General features: G+C 34.2%; 2 protein-coding genes across 9 annotated transcripts; both read left to right on the forward strand.

Moving 5' to 3' along the window:
- Positions 1 to 1,552: 1,552 nt before the first annotated feature.
- Positions 1,553 to 9,181, forward strand: LOC132311571 (urease accessory protein F). Of its 8 annotated transcripts, none has more exons than XM_059809537.1 (5): positions 1,553 to 1,809; positions 2,435 to 2,543; positions 4,372 to 4,479; positions 5,821 to 5,940; positions 7,918 to 9,181. In XM_059809537.1, the coding sequence occupies exons 4-5, from the start codon at positions 5,869 to 5,871 to the stop codon at positions 8,713 to 8,715; spliced, it is 870 nt and encodes a 289-aa protein (XP_059665520.1). In that variant the 5' UTR covers positions 1,553 to 1,809; positions 2,435 to 2,543; positions 4,372 to 4,479; positions 5,821 to 5,868; the 3' UTR covers positions 8,716 to 9,181. The 8 variants fall into 8 exon arrangements, with proteins under 8 accessions (XP_059665520.1, XP_059665521.1, XP_059665522.1 ...); XM_059809538.1 differs by having other exon boundaries at positions 4,375 to 4,479; XM_059809539.1 differs by having other exon boundaries at positions 2,435 to 2,481.
- A 1,032-nt stretch (positions 9,182 to 10,213) lies between these two features.
- On the forward strand, positions 10,214 to 18,082 carry LOC132311573 (proteasome subunit alpha type-3). Its single transcript, XM_059809545.1, has 10 exons — positions 10,214 to 10,386; positions 10,492 to 10,531; positions 10,677 to 10,760; positions 11,942 to 12,015; positions 12,289 to 12,375; positions 12,458 to 12,542; positions 12,642 to 12,688; positions 14,169 to 14,234; positions 16,485 to 16,575; positions 17,775 to 18,082. The coding sequence occupies exons 1-10, from the start codon at positions 10,283 to 10,285 to the stop codon at positions 17,844 to 17,846; spliced, it is 750 nt and encodes a 249-aa protein (XP_059665528.1). The 5' UTR covers positions 10,214 to 10,282; the 3' UTR covers positions 17,847 to 18,082.
- Positions 18,083 to 20,111: the final 2,029 nt, after the last annotated feature.

Raw genomic sequence — 20,111 nt, forward strand, 5'->3', positions numbered from 1 at the left:
ACGACACCTTAACTTGGATACATTACAAATTCGAGCAAGTCCAAAAAGATCGAATGGATGAAAAGTTCCCTTTTTGATCCTCTCAGCCTCTGTATTGGTAGCTATACTTGATATATTGGTGCAGAGAGAAACTGAGTGTGGTCAGCGGTGGTGGTGGTGGTGGTGGACGGTGGGGATGGAGGTGGGTGGGGGTGTGGTGGTGATGGAGGTGGGCGGTGGTGTGGTGGGTATTGGTAATGGTTGTAGGTAGTATCAATGGGTCGGTGGCCTAGTAGTATCAGGTCCTTACTTTCTAAAAAAAGATTAATAGTTCAAACCTTAGCGAAAGCATATTTGTATGAGTACCAAAAGAAAGAAAATAGTTGCAGGAGGGTAGAGAAAGTAGAGAAAGTAGAGAAAGAAAGGAGGTGGTTGGAAAATTAAAAAGTGATGAGGGTAATTTGGACCCAAAAAAATATAATTCCTTATTCGGTGATTATTTTAGTTTAGTAACTCTTCCATTCATATACTATTTGGATGCAGTCATTTTTATACGTATACCAAGTTAAGTAGTCGTATTTAAATTTTCCGATGATCCACCTATAGACTACCCCGCACCACTTTATTCATTTTATTTGTTTGGTGGAAATAGTTTTTAATACATAAAAACAAAACACACCCATCTCGACACAGGCAAACTATATTATACTTCCACCTATTTTTTGATTGCCTCAAAAGAAATGTCTCCATTGAAAAGTCAAACCACTATTTTTAAATATATATATATATATATATATATATATATATATATTACTAATTCTACCCTTTTGTATTGAACTTAAAAATAAAAAAATAAAAAATCATGACAATACTTAAAACCAAAAAAGGCAATTTTTGGTTTGGGGGGGGACTTTTCAAGAGTTGTGTTGAAATACATGCATTTGTAAAAAAAAATATTAGGTGAGCCGAACATTCCATGCCATTGGTATTGCCTGATTAATGAAAATCTATCGTATAATGAAATAATAAAAATTACTATTGACAAATTGATTTGTTATATTTCCATTGATCCAACTCTTCAACCAAAGAGTTGAATTGAAACACATGCATTCGTAAAAAAAGATATTGGATGAGCCGAATATTCCATGCCATTAGTATTGCCTGATTAATAAAAATTCATCATATAATGAAATAACGAAAATTACTATCGACAAATTGATTTGTTATATTTCCATTGTTACAAAGATGTAAGATGCTCGGCTCATTTATATTCTTCCAGGCAATGCATGCATTGGTAATCACTCTTTAGGACCCACCATATGTGGTGGGTCCGTTAATATAACATGAGATTATATATTGATTAAATGACACGTAAGTAACATGACTGAGTTAAAATATTTTTACTTATATAAAATGGTATAATTGGTTGATATCACCAATGGTGACCTAAAAATCATTATTTTATAATGTGGTTAGAAGTTGAGATAAAAATGAAAGATCTTTTGATTTGGAATATGATTGTTATTTTATTTCCTTAGTTAGAAAATAAGAGTCCGAATGAAACTTATGAAAATTTTATTAAAGTGATAGAACGGCTTCCGGTGTACCGGTGTTGCCCTTAAAAGCCATTCCAAACACCATAAAAAATGACTTTTGCCCTTAAAAGCCATTCCAAACAGGATCTTATAGTAGCCTTTTGTTTTTGCTTCAACATTTTCATGGCTCTTCCAATCCACTCCTATGAATCGTAAACGAGGGAACATTTGACTCTCTCTCTCTCTCTCTAGAAGCTCACGAATCAGGCATCGCGACAATACGAATGATAGGCAAGTGAGTTTTTCAAGCATCAAAGTATAATGGGCTTAACTTGACAGTTCACTCTAAGATTCTTTCCCTAATTCACATATTCATGATGAGTTTAATTTATTCTGAATAGTCTAATACACACACATACATATGGTATGAGTTTTTTGGTTTTTGTTTGAAATCTTAGTTGAAACCCAGTTCAGCTTTATTGATTTTATATGTAAATGTGGAAAGAAAATTGACACATGATAACCCCCCCAAAAAAATCTCAGCCACCAAACAGATTGCAAAATAATTGAATAAGGAAATACCCAGTTTAGTATCAACAGATGACACACACATGCATATGGATATTATGGTATGAGTGTTTTGGTTATTTTTTGAAAGATTAATCAGAACCCAGTTCAGCTTATTGGATATATATGTCAATGTGGAAATAAAATTGACATATGATACCATTCAACATTTTGTTTTCTTTTTTTCTTTTCTTTTTTTCATTTTTCTCAGCAACCAAATAGAGGGCAAAATAATTGGATAAGGAAAATACCCAGTTTAGTATCAACTAGTGACTGAATTTGATTTGAAATTTTGTTCGTTTGGCATTGATTGTTTAAAAGATTTATAATTTAGATGAGATTTATTGTTGCAGTTCATTGGTGGGATGCTCAAGGAATCACAGGAAGCTCTTGCCTTGCAGTAAAATGCTCTTTGAATACACACTATTTTCCAATAGTTGCTTCATAATCTGCTGTTTTATTGTTGAGTACTAATCATTTCCAGTTGTGTATTTTTTGTCATCCTCCATAACCGTTTGTTTATTCTTAGATTAGACTACATTTGTTTTGAATTTATACTTTCTTTTTCCCCTTTTTGCTAATTTCAATTGACTTACTTAAATCTTACTCGGATCAACTCAACAACGCTTTGTCCTAACTTTGCATAGTATAACTTCATTGGAAGTGGTTGTCATTGGCTTCGGTTCAAACCTCAGATTTTAGTTTTTAAGAATATAATCAGCAAAGGGAAATAAAACAAAATACTTCTCGAATAAGTCTTTAAATAACTTCAACCATAAGATAGCATTGTTCAACTTTGCACAGTATTCAAATTAATATTTAAACTTTCACTTTTGATATCCCAACAAACTATTTCACCTTCGAGAGAAATTTTGACAAAATATAGGGAAACTAATGGGATGTTAGGAGAAAGTTGGGTAACCTCTGTTCGACTGCAAGTTTTGTGAAAGTAAATATTGCTGTACTCGGATTCAAAAGATTACTGATTCTAACTCATTAGTAAATGTAGGACACAATTTTATCAGTCGTAAGTAAACTACAGTCTACTGTTACATCGATTCGATGGGGTTAGGAGAGTTTTGAAACTACAATAACAGGAGGGGAAGGGGGGTGGGAATGAAGGGAAATGATGGGGGTTTGCATGAGAAGTCTGATTTGTTTAACATCAGTCTTTTAAGAGTATCGTGGATTAGTCAGGTTTATTTTAGTTAGTTATGGAAGGACCATGAGACTTTGCTTGTGCTACCCTTTCAATGTAATACAATGAACTGCACTATAGCAAAAGTCATTGCTTTGCGATTGGTTTTTTAATACAACTGATCTTCTTTCTTTTTTATTGTCTTGATGTATTACTAAATAGTTGGTTCATAAACTTTGACGCTCTATCTTTGGGCTATGTGAGCTTGACATTGAGCCTTTAAAAAAGTATGGTATGGACCTTTGGAAACTAAGGGTATAGGGGCAGCAATACAATTAATGGAATTTATAGTTATCCTTGGATATCCATATCGCAGATTCTGCCTGTACTTGATCTCTGAACTAATTGACGTAGTGGGTAGCTTCAGGGATGTAGGGTCTATCTATGAGAATGGGAAATTGAGAATCAGGAAGCATAAGTTGACTTGGAGGAAACTCATTTAGCCATTCAGGAGATTGCCAACTTTTGGTTCTTATCAAAGAGACGGATTCACTGTTTTTTATTATGCTCAGAAATGGAACATAGCTGCCACTACATGGGCATCCATTCCATTGTAAAAAGTAGTCGCGATCTTCACGTCAGTTTGATTAAACAGGAAGCTCATTGAGCAGCAATTTAGGCAATATTTCAGTAAATCCTTCTCAATGGGCATCTTCTCCTCCCTCTATTTGGATTTGTCCAGAGATGGCTTTGTTGTTTGTAAGATGTGTTTGTTTTTCAAAATCTGATCTTTTTCTTTGGGCCAAAAAATAAAAAGACAGAGAGAGAAGAAAAGTCTCTCTACTTCTCTGTAGCTTCACCTCTTAATGCCATTCTACTTGTCAATTATTATTATTTTTTCCAACAGCAAGTGGGGATGGGAGATAGCGCCAGTGTTTAAACTTGTTAGGAGACGCAAATGATTGCGTATTATGTGTATTACCAACATGCCTTACCAGCTAAGCTAATTAGCATCTTCAGATTCTACTTGTTATATCTTATCAAATATTATATCTTAGTATAAATTGTTTTTTTTTTTTTTTTTTTTTTTTTTTTGCTATATTATTTGCAACCACTGAAATTGTAAAGTTTGATCTTTATATATTTTTGCAGCAGTGTGTAGCTTTATTTAGAAGTGGAAAGAAGCCATAGCTTGAGATGTTTGCTTTGCTTCTCTAAATTGCAATTCCAAAGCTTTTGTTGCTATCCATACAGTTGCAGGTATATATATATATATATATATATTGTGTGTGTGTTTGGTATTTATATAGGACCAAAAACCTCTCTCTGGAGTACCAGTTATATTGTGCAAATTGTATCATTTTAACGATGAAAGCAAACTGGGTGTATGAGCGTTGGTTTTCACTATTAAATTTTGAGACAACAACATTTTTATTGTTTTTAAGCATAATCTTTCTCAATATTATATTTTGACACTGACAACATATATAATAATTCTTTTTGAACAAGTAGAAGTTCTACTAATAGTAATATTTGGAATAATAAGTTTCTGTATATTTATGACTTCTTTTAGATTTTAAACCACTAAATGTTATGTATGTATAAATTGGAATTTAGAAACAAGACTAAATTGCTTTAAGAAAGAGGTCTAGAAACGCTAGTCACTAAATTAGATCATGCATATCTAATAGCAAAAAGACTTAGACCCGATGCGCTAAGAACATGGGAGTCCAACTAGTGGGAGAAAATCATAGGTTGTTATATTGTCATAAATTTCCATTTCTTTTTAGCTTTTCCTTCTATTTTATTCTGCCAAACGGGGAGCCTGAACTTTCACCATGCACCAAGCAGACAGCAGATGTTGTAATTTCACTACTACGTGTACATGTTCTTTTTCCCAACCAAGCACCAAACCACTATCTGCACACCCCCAACGACTGTAACCCGATTCCAAAGGACTGAAAACTTGCGGTCATTGTGCATTATTATTAAAACAACAGCAGAAGCTAAGCCTAAGTGAGTTTGCCCTAGAGACAACCTTAATTCAATTGTTTGCACTTTGCAGTTGGGAAACACTCCCTCTTTCTCTATAACATTTGAAAGAATCTGCTTTTGGAAAATTTTCGGATAAATAGACATAGAAATCCCATTTGATTGCAAAGGGATCCTGAATTAGGCATGTAACCAAGTGGATTTCACAAATCAAAATTGGAAAGATATGCGCACCACTTATCTCTCCCTGGCTATTTGAACTTTTGTTTTTCTATTGCAATTAATCCAACCGAGCTACAATAATAGTTGGTCAATAAGAACCAAATAGGGTTAGACTAACTTCTGTAGAATATATAGTGGTTTTTACCTCAATTATAATATCAATGTTCATAGTGGAAATTCTAGGCTTTTAATCTTTTACCTGCAGTGTCTCAAAATAGTATAATACAATTGGATGCTTGTGAATAGACTGTGCAGAAACAAATAAATGGTGCTCTTTATTTGAGTGCAACTGGGTCTGTTCCATTTTGCAGATTGGGGTTTGGGTCGAGCACATATTTGTTATTACACACTAGTTATTTAATCTTACTAACATAATGCTCCCTTTAGTCATTAGCATGTATAGCAGTTATCAATTAGGCAAAGATGGTGTAATGGATGCCCAGAAAGCTGAAGCTTCTATACTGGACTGGAATATTGAGGCAAAAGAAGAAGAGGGACCATCTTGAGGTGATGTAAAATATTTAAAGATTTTATACTCTTTGTTGATTGACCATCAAGTGTCACATTTGAGGATTGGTAGCTATTTATTGGGTAGGATGATGAGGAATTGTTAATGGGTGCATTGTTGAGGTGTCTTACCTCTTAGATTTTCAGCACTAGGAAACTGAAGTTCAGGCTGAGAAATCTTTGAGGCATACATTGAAAATCCAGTTATGTCTCCTTAGTAGGATTAGGATATCTACAGTATTTGCACGTCAACTTGTGCTCTTCTGTGAATGGAATGACATTGCTCCACTTGTACTGACAACTCCAACGCTTTTCAACTTCCATAATTAACAAATGAAGCTGGGGCAGATCTCTCGTAGTTTGTAGTATTTGGTTTAAGTATGGTGTTGCCCATGATTCAAGTCTTGAATGAGAATTTGCAAACAAATTGCACCCGGAGCTTCTCAAGTTAGAGCTTTAGGCCACACAAGAACCCAAATAAATTGGCCTATTTAACTTTTCCTTCTTCATTTCTCCTCTCTCTCCCTCCCTCCCTCCCCAGATTGCATACTAGCAATAACCAGTCTATGTGCTCACGCAAATGATCAAGTTCATTTTATATGCTCTTGATGACAACAACATAATATGATAATGACACCTCTCCTGGAGAAACTATGACTAGATTTCCATTGAAGTTCGTATGTCAAGTTGTATTTTCTATAATTGACTACGAACAAGTAGAATCAATTAGCTCTGCTGGAAGTTGCTCATAGTGACGAAGGTGTGTTGAGAATAAAAGCTCAGACATAATGAAAGATTATCCTCTTGCTACTTTATATTGTAAATCCGATTTATCAGCCTCCAATTGAACCATTAGATGTCTACAAGAGTGATAGGCAAGATCATTTGATTCAATTAGGATTCATGATCATAAATTGCACTCCTGATTATCCAGAATAAAACCCCCATTATTGACTATCCAGGGAACTATAAAATAGAATTCTTTTTATCTGGTTTACTCTTACTAGATACACTGTTGCTTTCTACACTTGTGACCCATACTGCATACAACCACGATAGGAAAACAACTTGGAATGTCTGAAGTATCAAAAAGTGCATGTTAGTCTCCAAAGTTCTAATCACTGCATATACCAGGTCAATGATCCCTTAGGCAATATCCTAACCTGTGCTTCTATATTTATACTTTTTTTTCCATGTTTTTCATTGAGGAAAAAAGAAGGGAAAAGTTCGAATTGCAAACTACAGCTACCCCGTTTTAGAGGAAGAACATTATGGAAGCCATGCACATATCCAAAGATAAAAAATAAAAAATAAAAAAAGGGAAAAAGAAAACCTAGGACTTCCTTGACAAGAATTCACCCATATAGCATGGAAAAGCAGGTCGAGCAGCTGCTTGAATCAAGCAAATATGTTATTTTACAGAAAATGTCCTATTCAGCTTCCACAAAAACACATTCTGGCGAATTAGATCAGTCATTGTGTAATCAGCAGGACAAGGTACTCCCAATTGTATGTTGCTTCAGTACCCTTAGTTAACATCCATTCTGTGTGGCTGGTGACAAGGATCTGGTCCCTCTGTCGTATCTTATATATTATCATATTATCTTATTATGGTTTCTTATGAGTGATGTTGACCGCTGTTATTAACTTGCACAAATTTCAATAGTTTGCTCGAGTAGAAAAGAAGAACAATAAAATGTATGTTCTCTCAACTTCAGCATTATTTATGTAGGAATCATTACATTATCATAAGATCCTTGAAAGCTGTTATTCCATTATAATTCTTGGTAAATAAAACCTCACTGTGCATGATAGGTAAATTTCATTTGAACTTTGCAATACCATGCCTTGTTTGGTAGTAATTTTTTCCTTTGAGCTCTCGTTGAAATTTGTTGATTTTCTGATTTTCACCATAAATAATACTTGAAGATGCTTATTATTATAATGGGTGAAGTATTAATGTTCAAAACGACGCAGGTGTTCTCCTCCTGTCTGAAGTGTTTGCTTGTCTTTCTCTGGAGGTGCCAGAGCTTACATTTTTCAATGGAGGAGAGGGTAGAAATAAGCGAAGAGACCAGGAAACTTGCATCTATAGACTCCCTTCTGCAGTGGAGCCAATGGCAGTTGCTTGATTCTATTCTTCCTACAGGTGGCTTTGCTCATTCTTTTGGTCTTGAGGCAGCAATTCAAGCTCGCACAGTCTCTAGGCCCGAAGATCTTCAAGCTTTCGTGATCAATGTGTTGGAGAATTCTGGAAGCCTTTTTCTTCCTTTTGTTTATTCTGCAATCATGTCTCCCGATATGCAAAACTGGCATAAACTTGACAAAATTCTAGATGCAACACTGACAAATGAAGTGGCTCGTAAGGCATCAATTGCTCAAGGATCTGCACTAATAAGAGTAGCTGCATGTGTGTTTTCGGAAGCCCCTTCTCTCAAAATGATGAGAGATGCATCTTTAGGTACTGGAGCTGTTTCTTTCCACCACGCTCCCATCTTTGGCCTTATATGTGGACTTCTTGGGTTGGATAGTGGAACTTCTCAGAGGGCTTACATGTTTATAACAATGAGAGATGTTATTTCTGCTGCGACTAGGCTGAATTTGGTCGGACCCTTAGGTGGAGCAGTGTTGCAGCATCAGATTGCGCTTGTTGCTGAAGACATGTCAAAGAAATGGATGGACCGTTCGTTTGAGGAAGCATGCCAAACTACTCCTTTGCTTGATACGGTGCAGGGCTGCCATGGCTACTTGTTTTCCAGACTCTTCTCCTCTTGAAAGCCTTTAACGAAAAGCCTAATTAGTTTTTGCTTTCATCAACTGAGCTGATGCTTTTGGTGTTAGGTTGCTCACTTGTAATATTCCAGCATGATGGCACCGGTTTTTGCCCTTAAAAGCGGAGTGGGTGCTAGTTGTTAGCATTGGCCTCAACCCATGAAGTTTGTTGAACATCAATAAAATGATCTCAGCATGTTGAAAACTCAGTGACAAAGATTCAATGCATTCCATGAGTGTGCGCGCGCGTGCGTTTGCTTGTTCATGTACTGTAGCTTCTCTTTGATCTTATGGGAAACAGAAGTTATAGCAAATGTAAATGTATTTCTTTTTATAGGATTAACTTGACAAAGGTTGTTTAAGTGTTGCATGTGTGAAGTGAGATTGTTGATTTAACATGGAAATTTCCATGTGGTCCATTTTCAAACTTTATATAGCTAATGGAAATACACAGTTTCTGTCAGGTCAATTACCCTCTCCTTCTATTGGGATCAAGGTTTCAGCAGTACAGCATTAAAGTTCTAAAAAGATTAAGCACACCCATAGGTTTTGCACCTAGTTGGTTTTTTATTCGGTAGATTTTGTACTTGATTATTTACTTTCGACTATTTAAAACTAGAGTTGTATCCTCTCGAGAGAGGTCCGGTGCACAATCAATGATAGTGATTGTTACAACTAAGTGGGACTCATTATCATTTGGTTTGACTTATTACGCCCAACATTGCATTGGTTGGTGCACCGGAACTCTCTAATACAGACGATTTTAATTCTTCGACTAGTTACACTTTTTTTTTGAGTTTCATGATCTCAATATCATACTTGATGGATATGAAAATTTCAATTCAATGCTTATAATAATATCTAAGAAATGCCGACATATATTAAGTGTCATTTCGCACTCTCTACTTAATTACTTTTCCATTCTCATAATTTGCTTTCTTTGTTTCTAAATCTCTTTTATTCCTAAGCAGCATGTACAAGTAATTTATATCAATTGATGCATAAGAATGTTTATTTCATACAAACATATATAGATGTGTTTGTGATAAAAATGTAAAAATGATATCTAAATATTTATGTGGTAAAATTGATATAAAATCAATTAAAATAAAAAAATTTACCAAATAATAAAATAAGTTACCAATTAAAATAAATTCTATAAGTTACCAATTAAAATAAATTCTATTATACCTAGAATTCTTCAAGTTAAAACAACTTTACTTTTTTTATTTCATTATCCATATCTATATCTATTTATTTATTTATATTAAAAATATTTATTAATTGATATAAAATAAATTAAAATAAAAAATATATATCAAATAATAAAATAAATTACCAATTAAAATAAATCCTATCATAAAAAGGCTAGGCTCAGAACCTACGAGCGGGCCTCAAACCATTTTGGTTAACTATAATGGCGGGCCTCATCCCAAACCCGAGCCCAAAAGGAGATCTGTCTTGAGATCTAAGAAATCTCCGATTTATTTAAAGTTAAGAGTGAGAGAGTCGAAAGCAGTAGTAGAGAGAGAAACAAAGGAACGGAGAGAGAAAGAGAAGAGAGAGAAAAATGAGCAGCATAGGAACAGGTTACGATCTATCAGTCACAACTTTCTCTCCCGATGGGCGCGTATTTCAGATAGAATACGCCGCCAAAGCCGTCGATAACAGTGGGTCTGTTCTCTCTCTATATGGTCATATATTCTGATTCTAATTCGAGTTTATATGTGTATAATTATATATGTTGTAATTGATTGTAATCTGCTTGTCTGTTTACAGGACTGTTGTCGGCATAAAATGCAAGGATGGAGTTGTTATGGTGAGTTTTCTCCCCAGTTATTGAATTACCTTAGTATGTTTTTAGGGTTTATGTAAAGATGCCTAATTTATAGCTTATTATGATTTTAGGGTTTATTTATAGGTACGTAATTTGTTTGTTATCTGATTTTCTGAGAGCTCTTTAGGGTGTGGAGAAGCTCATTCCATCTAAGATGATGCTACCGAGTTCCAATCGCAGAATTCACTCCGTTCATCGTCATTCTGGAATGGTAAATTTCTCTTCTTTGCCATATATATGTATTTATATTACTATAATGCATTTAATACATGCAAATCTATTTGGAGGTTCTATTGGGAGATTAATTTTTATGACTAGGAATATACAGGGAAAGCGTTTTTGATGGATTATTATGTAATGGGTCTCTGAAATTTTGTCCAGATAAATAACTTTTTTGAAAACGAAAATAAAAAACAGATAGTGGGTACAATGGTACTGTATCTATATATTCAAAAACAGAATATTTAGAAAATTTCTTATTTGAGTTATGGCTAATTCATGTGCAAGGTTTGGTTTTAATTATTGGAAAAAGAAGGGAACCTTGTTTGATAAATCTTCTAATTGAAATGCCAATATGGGTTCTTGTCATGCCTTCTTTACTATGACCTCTATTAGGTCAGAAAAATGATGTAAGAGTGCAGGGGCAGATATTACTATGATTTCTGTTAGGTCAAAAAAATGGTTGCCAAACGATAATTTTCTGTGTCTTGTGTTTTTGTGGTGTGAATCAGCAGAGAAATTAAACCTTGCAAGATACTATACTGTTGTAGTTGTGGCATCAGAAAAGATACAGATGAAAATGAGCGTCTTTATATCATTAAAATCATTTTATTTTTCATAATTTAGATTGTGATCTTTGCTTGCGGTACTAGTATGCATCTGTGCTTTCTGCCTTGTGACGATGTGTCTACAACATTTGTGCCCAATGCATAACCCAACCTGTATCATTTATTTGCCCATCAAGCACCAATTGGTCTCTGACACACACTTTAAAATATGCATGCAACATTTTTTGGACCCACATACCCAAAAAAATTCTTGTAGCAGTGCTGAGAGAATCTAAATTCTTCATGAAATCCAAGATATATTCATGCCTAAGCTGAGGGTGGTTAAATTTTCATTAAGAAATCAAGCAGATTTAAAAAATTGTGTGGGTAATTGGTCAAGAATGAGGACCACCTACCAGATGTCAGCTACAGTTAACTATATAATTGAATTCTTTTTGCAAGAAACATAGAAAGATTGATAAAGAGGGATTTAATGACCATACGATTGAATTCTTTTTGCAAGAAACATAGAAAGGTAGAAAAAGAGGGATTTATTGCTTCAAGACTTCCTCTTTTACTTCATGCTTCTCATCACAGTTCTAAACTTATGCATTTTGGATTCCAGGGGGTTGCTGGATTAGCAGCAGATGGGAGGCAAATCGTTGCACGAGCAAAGGCTGAAGCAACAAATTATGAAAAGTTAGACTCTGAACCATGACTTGATCTGCAGAAAACACTTTACATAAATAGTGTGTGTGTATTTTTCATATGAAGTTTTTCTTCTAATTAGATTCTTCTGTGACTTTGTTTTATTCCATTAAAGGTTTTTTTAATCGCTTCTGTGTTTTTTTTCATCTTTTGGAATGAACATAGAGCCTTTTTTGTGTGAATATTATCAATTATCTAACATGCGATTTTGTAGATTTGTTATTTTACATTTGTTTCTAGTTGTTGATCAAGTTTTTTGTGCAGCGTCTATGGTGAACCCATTCCTGTGAAGGAACTTGCGGAACGGGTTGCTAGTTATGTTCATCTATGCACGCTCTATTGGTGGCTCAGGTCTGGTAGTTAACACTGTTTTTTAATGGATATCTGTTTTAGATCCTCGGATTTCCTTGAAAAAGAATGCTCTATTTTGCAGACCTTTTGGATGTGGTGTAATTCTTGGAGGTTATGACAGAGAAGGACCACAACTATACATGGTCGAACCTTCTGGTATTTCATATGTGAGTTGGTTATACTTACAGCTTCAGTCTTTTTTTCCTATGATTCCTACATTTGCATGTATGCTAAACTGACTTTGTTGCCTTCCAAAATTTTGATAGAGGTACTTTGGTGCAGCAATTGGGAAAGGAAAGCAGGCCGCTAAAACGTAAGTTTATCACAATCTTGAGAAGAGCCATTCTTATAGATTATGACACATGGACCTACATGACATGATTAGAGTTATTTTCCACGCAATCTATTCTTTCTGATCATTGTAAAAGTAGTTGTAGAATTGTTGTTTTTGTCATAACTATCAAACAGTATATGGTACCCGAGTGAGGATCTCTCTCTCTCTCTCTCTCTCTCCGGTTTGTTTTGTATTGTGTATTGTAAGATGCATAGATAAATTAGAAAAAGAAAAATTTAAGCCTACTTGCTATAAGCATTTCATAGTAGAGATAACCACAATATATGACAAAAGTTACTACAAGTTTTCAAGAAAAATTCTCATTTCTAACAATAGTTAAAATATCAGTTCATGTTGACTTCGTAATATATCTCCTTGGCGCTCTTTAACAAAATTTCTTTTCAGAAAGAAAAAGAAAAGATTGGACTTCATAGCATTTTGCCTATAATAATATTTTTAGTATATCTCTTTGAAAAATAAACCTGTACCTTAATATGTACAATTTCTCTTATCTAAAATTATGTATAGTTATTCATATGTCATTTAATCTTTAAATTTCAAGTTTAAACCTGCAAGCTATGATAAACCCTTTAATTTGATGTTTAATTTTATCTCAAACTCAAAAGTGTGTCTAATGTTTATATAAAATAGTCAAAAGAGAAATAACATACATAATGTAACATAAACATGTACTATATTTTGAAGCATGTAAACACTAAGAAAAGGAAGATACATTTGTACGAGAAGTGTTGTTTCTTGTGTATATGATATTATATTTTACAATAATTTTACAACTATTGTTATAATTGTCGAGTTAGTCTCTGATGGTGCCTACTTTCATGTGAAACCATATTCTTAATCTGAGAAGTGACCTTTTTTCTGCTATTTATTTTCATAGAATCAACGCAGGATGGGTTAAAGGGAGGAGTGCATCTAGTATATTGTGTGATAGGTGTATCCCCTTACAATTGAAGTTCTATCGAACAACTATTGCACAGAATGTTGGGCAGCTAGGAAGCAACATATGCATAAAGTGAGTGTGGCGGAAATTGGAGGTAAAATGAGAGAGAATCGGTTAAAATGGTTTGGACATGTGCAAAGAAGTCCTTTAAGTGCACCAATTAGGAAGAGTGACAGTCCATGTTGGGGGAAATACTAGGGGGAGAGGAAGAACTAAGTTAGCGTGGGTAGAGTTAGTAAGGTTTGACCAAGGCATTGACCTTAGAGTGGAATGGAAACATAGGATTCATGTAGCCAACCCCAACCTAAGCCAACCCCAACTAGTTGGGGAAAAAAGCTTGGTTGTTATTGTTGTATTTTCTGTCCAAGTAATTTGTGGTTTTATATGTTTTGATGAGTAGATATATCTTGTATAACTGAAGTTACTGGTCTGTAGTTGTGTTTTTGCACATTTTCTCATGCTAATATGCTTATGTGATGTTGCCTTTGGCATGAACAGAGAAATCGAGAAGTTAAAGCTCTCTGAAATGACCTGCAGGGAAGGAGTTATTGAAATAGCCAAGATGTGAGTGATTCCTGGCTTCATTTCTTTTGGCTATTTTATAGGAATTCCCTTGTATTCTAAAGATGGGTTTTTCTATCGGAAGTTTCATATTCTGAATATAACAATTTTTTTTTACAAATATATTTGTTTTTATTAGATTCTGTTTTCTTCTATAAGAAGATTCATATTCTGCATTCAACTTTTTCTTTATTTATTTTTTCCCCAAATTTATGTATTCGTACTATATTCTGCTTTCTTGACAGTCTTCGCATAGTTGCTTTTCATGCATTTTTTAAATTTGAAGTTACACTAGCAGGCCGCGGTAATAACTCGGGTGGCAAGCATGGGAACTCAGATTCAAGTCTGAATGCTGTCACTTTGTGTAAATAATACCGTTCACTCCTCCCAATGATCTTTTGCACTTGATTACTAGGGAACAACACTTTTTATTTTTTAGCATGTCAATGTTTTGTTGTATGCACATACTTGTTTTAGCCCATATTCCATCATCAATTACATGCCACACTGCCCATGTGGTCTTTACCATATGCTCATATACTGATACTTGGCAGCTGAATTTGATTTTCTTCTGTGTTTTTATTTTTTATTTTTTAATGTGCCTGAGAACTAATGTGAGTTATAATGTACATAATTTACTGTCAAGCTGGTGATGCAGATATTCTTCCTTATAGTTAGGGTTCATTACAATGTCATGCTTATCATCTCATAATATAGCAATTCTTACTGAACAGTACCGCATTAATGAAAACATATTATGCATGGACACAGATACTAGGTACATGTACGACATGTTACATACACAATGAAATGGTGAGTTCTTAAAAACAGGATGTAGTTACAACAAGGATACAACAATATATACATATATATCGCATGTATGTAAACACGTAAAAAAGTTGTAATATATTTATCTATATAAATGCTAATGTACTAATTGTTTGTAATGTTAATACATTTAATATGACTAACATTTACTTGTAAAATATTATGCCAAAAAGATTTTTGATGTATTTTTAACTTCGTCTTAAGAACCACATAAAAATGTGGAGCTTTATGTCGCATGGTCAAGTAATTTGGATTTGATTAGACATTATATATGCTCATATCAAGGCAGGAGGTTGGATTCAATGCTTAGTTTTCTATCCCTGCCCTTCCTGGGTTGGTCAATAATTTAACTTTTGGGTAAACATAGATCCTAGACCGAGTTTAAGCAGCATCACTAGAGGAAGGAGTTGATGAGGTTTTTAGACTCAAAATTTGCTGTGGATTGAAACACTTATGCTTTTCCTAACAATTTTATTATGATAATACTCTAAAAATGCTACATTTTAGTGATCAAGTTGTGCCAAACATGTGTATCAGAGTATTTGAGAAGTATCATTTACGTGCTCGAAATAAAATTATATACTTTCAAATTATGGATATGTCTAGGAAGTATCAGATTCATGAGTATCGAAGGAGTATATGTATCCAAAACGGAAACTGATATGATACGGCAACTTTATATAAGCATCTGTGCTTCATAGAACGAAAACCAATGCTAGTTTTGCAGATTTTCGTGAATTCCATCTCCATCACATGGACATTTACTCCTTGCTGCTAAAATGCTAATCTATTACTTAGGCTGCCACATTTTAATGATTCAATATTTTCTACAAAACACTTGACACCTAAATTTGCTGTGGTTATTGAACATTGTTTCCTAAGTCAATTTCAGTACAAAAACGCCTATTTTGATTTTTTTTTCTACTGCTGTTTATGACTGGAATTTATTTTATTTTAAATTTTTTGTCTTACTCTTTTTTTAAGTTAAAATTTAAAAGGTTAAATATTTTGAAGTGTCCAATTATATGATTATCGTTATATGCATTTTCTTTCTTTGTTTTTGTTTTTTTCCGGTGATGGGTTATGTGTATAAACAAACTAAGCCAAGCCGAGTAAGAGGTTTCTCAGGCTTGCCTCTACTTACTGATGTTTCAGTTTGTCTCTAGCTTGACTGGTTTTTTTCTATTAGAAGGGTTTCCCAAATGGATGATGAGAGGTTGTTCTCACAAGTGCCATTGGTGTGTAGTGTTTCGGTAAAAATATGGTTTGTTGAAATTCCGATCTGGATTCCATAATGTACAATCAAATAATATCGGATCAATTTGATTCCCATAAAATATCACAAGAGGGTAGAATCTTTGTGGAATCCTTACAAGATAATTGGAATCATGGGATTATAAATTTGATTTTATTTCTGTTTTGCAGTATTTACAAGGTACATGATGAGGCAAAGGACAAGGCCTTCGAATTGGAGATGAGCTGGGTGTGTGATGAGTCAAAGCGCCAGCATGAAAAGGTAATCTCTAATGCCACCTTTTATTGGGTAGAAAAGCTCCATTTCACATCCAAGGACTGAGCCACAACTTCCCCCACCCAATTCTTTTATCAATTTGTATACCTATATATATATATATATAGATTCTTGTAATTTTAAATTAAGTTTCTTTCCCTCAAAATTCTAATAACCATGATTTAAATCAAGTATTAAACTCTTAATAACATAAATTAGGACTCAGACATAAACCTGTGAAGTAGCAGGGATGAACTGCATCTAAACTCATTTCAATTAGAAATCGCCCACACTTAAGTAAACTTCTGGCTCTTCACTGCTCACATCTTATAGGTCTCGTCTTTCATTTATTGCCAAGGGTCTTGCCTATTTAACCTCATAAAAAAGAAAGCAAACAATAAACCAAGAATATAGATTATACCTTGATTGTTTCAAATTGCTGTTTAATTCATGGAGAGTAATTATGTTAAAGAAAATTGGAGCTAGTGCTTCAAAAGTTGTGCTTAGAGTTTCCTAATTTGTCAAAATTTTAATCACTGTGAAAGTAGAATTTATTTGTTGAAGATCAAAAATTTTCACCAGGCACATGCTCAGTTCTCCCCTTTAGAACCTTTTGTGTGCCAAAACTCTCTTCAGGAGACCAAATGGCTGGTTTTGTTTTCCATCACTCGGTAGTAACACGATATTATACTGAGTTATATCTTTTTTGAGTTCCTTTATGAAATTTCATTAGACTGTTCATGTGGGAATTATGTTTTGAAAAAACAAGATTTGCTACCAAAATGGTCAAATTGATCATCCCGTCATCGAATTCCCCTCAGTCTCCCAAACCAAGACACAAGAATTCATTACAGCTAGCACAGAGAAAGAACGAAGGTTTAAAAAGAACAACTTGTCCATAAGAATTTCACGTCATAGACGATTTATTCTAAGGATAAGAGTTCCTAATTTTTTAATCAATTGTAAGAAGTCAAACCTCTATCCCCACCCTCTATTTTTAGATGCCGGGTACTTCATTTTCAGTGCTACAACATCTATGGGGCTGTGTTTGGATGGGTTGAGTGGGATTAGATTTGAAGGAAAATATGTTCCCTGTGTACCATTTAGACCGAGGCAATTTTGTCTTGGGTCTCATCGTTTGTACGTGTATATATTTATCTACTAATTATTTATTATCTGAGTAGTAATTATTTGCTTAATCTCAGGTTCCTGAAGAGCTTTTAGAGGAAGCCAAGGCTGCAGCTAAGGCTGCTTTGGAGGAAATGGATGCTGATTAATAGACCTAATCTCCAAAACTTATCTCGTTTGTCTTCCAAAGTAGCTTATCATTGTCATCCGTTTCTCCTATCTTCATTAGATGGTGATTGGCTTTTGTGCCTTGGAACTTTCCAATTAATGGCGAATTTGTACTTTTATTTTGTCCAAAATTGTATGTTGGTAAATTATAATTTGCATCCTGAGAGACTACCCAAAAGTACAATATATCAATGCAGTCATTTTTACTGGTATAGAACTATTTCTCTTGGACGAAGATGAATGTGGTGATGTTGCGCAATAATGTGTACTCTTTTTTTTTTTTTTAATCATCCTAGTTGTCTATTTATTTATACTTTGGTGGAAATTACTCACAAAAGATATTATTTATGCTATCATTAACAAATCGAGTGTAGACTTTAGTGCTTGAACCAAAGTCAATACATGTCCAGGTACATCTGGATTGAAATTTCAGTGCAATGATCAAATCTAGGACACCTTCCTTACCTTTGTTGATTGATATTCTCTGGATTCTTTGCATCAATGTTGGTGTTTGGTTTGTGTATTAATAGCTTAAATTGTCTACCACTCAAGACTTTTAGTGCCTGTGACATGTCAAGTATGTGATGACCTTGTGGGCAGGTGCGAGGCACTGGCAGGCTATTAAAATGTTGTAGGTCATGACTCAATGATTAATTCTAACACAAGAACCTTTGTAAAGAAGTCAAGCCAATTTCCTCATATTAATTCTAACACAAGAATCTTTGTCTTATACTAAAATTTGGTACGCGACTCACATAATACATCCACCAAAATTCATAATTAAATAGTAAGAAAACATTTTATTTAAAAAACTAACAATCCAAAGGAGATTTATTACATCCACCAACGTACTGATGTTTGCTAAGAAACAATAATAAAACCAAAATGTGAAAAATCCGGAAAATCTCCATCTCCCATTAGGCCACCTTTGCAAGCTAAATCCATGTGTACCTGAAAGTAATAAAGGGGTGAGCTCACAAGCTCAGTAAGAAATTACTAAACACTGTCATCGTTTAGCAAGTCAATCCTTACTTAAAATCTGTATATATATATATATAATCATTGTCATTCTATAACTTTAACTCAAACTGTGAACCTATAACCCATCTAGAATTTAAATTACTAAAATTCCACTTACCTCACATGAGCCATTGGCTCCACTCCGAATAAATGGTGTGAATTGCATAGTCCCTGACTACCAAATACACACATGTGACTGGATTATACGTCTACTCACCCGGATGGCCCCTGACCACGTACACATACTAAGGGCACCTTTAACCCAATGGCCATAATAAAAGAGTAATTCACTCCAGTAGACAGTCCCTGACTGCACTCAACAAATTTATCATTGGGTAAGTCCTAGACTACCGCTCGAACTATATCAATAATATCTATAGCCATGAATCAAAACTGTTTTTTAAATGAATTAATTATTTAATAAAATAAACCATAACCAAATGTTCAGGTATACTTAACTTAAATAATCCTTTAATACAAAGGTGGCCTCATAGTAACCCCAAAGTGTCACACTTGAAAAGTGAACTTAAAAGATCAAACCCGACCCGACACGCACTCTGATTGACCCATACTTTACGTACTCTCTAATTCTTGCATGATGCTTTTATGCTTAAAATTATGGCTCAAAATACTCCAAAACCATTACCCATAATCTCTCTCTCATTGGCAATAACTATAAATTCTTGTGGTCACCAGTAATAACAAAACTAAGAATTAATAATTCTAAATCAATATCTCTCATGAATACCCAGCTACATGTCATTCTGTAGTGGACAATTCTGTCTTTTTAATCATGGTGAACGGTGAACCCTTACCTTGCACTAGTCAGACTAGGCTAATTTGTTAGGCTACAATTAGAAATGTAATCACCACATATAGTAAATTAAGTTTCAGTCAAACCTTAGTCTTGGGCCTAACAAACTAATCCTGAAAGTCACAACCCAATTACATATCCTCAAGAGCGTCACCGTATCATCCTCTAAACTTGCCATTGATACATAACGTATATGTAACTCATATATAAAATAGTAATACCATAGATGCAAAACTACCAGTAGCCAAGTTGAACTAATTGAACAACTAATCCACATATATGTGTGCAATAAAATACCATCTATTAGATATATCTCTAAATTCTTCTAATATTTATGTACAACACATGCACAACATCAAGAGTTCATAATTCTCCCAAATAAATTCTTACACCCGATTATTAAATAATTATC

This window comes from Cornus florida, unplaced genomic scaffold (assembly GCF_030987335.1).
Source record: "Cornus florida cultivar Cherokee Brave unplaced genomic scaffold, ASM3098733v1 CherokeeBrave_3.0.0_Hap2_Chr06, whole genome shotgun sequence".
Classification (NCBI taxonomy): Eukaryota; Viridiplantae; Streptophyta; class Magnoliopsida; order Cornales; family Cornaceae; genus Cornus; species Cornus florida.

Coding starts and splice junctions, on each gene's coding strand:
- LOC132311571 (XM_059809537.1), top strand. CDS start 5,869: ATGCCCAGAAAGCTGAAGCTTCTATACTGGACTGGAATATTGAGGCAA. Junction 5,941..7,917: donor AGAAGAGGGACCATCTTGAG/GTGATGTAAAAT, acceptor AAAACGACGCAG/GTGTTCTCCTCCTGTCTGAA.
- LOC132311573 (XM_059809545.1), top strand. CDS start 10,283: ATGAGCAGCATAGGAACAGGTTACGATCTATCAGTCACAACTTTCTCT. Junction 10,761..11,941: donor TTCATCGTCATTCTGGAATG/GTAAATTTCTCT, acceptor TTTGGATTCCAG/GGGGTTGCTGGATTAGCAGC. Junction 12,376..12,457: donor ACGCTCTATTGGTGGCTCAG/GTCTGGTAGTTA, acceptor TCTATTTTGCAG/ACCTTTTGGATGTGGTGTAA.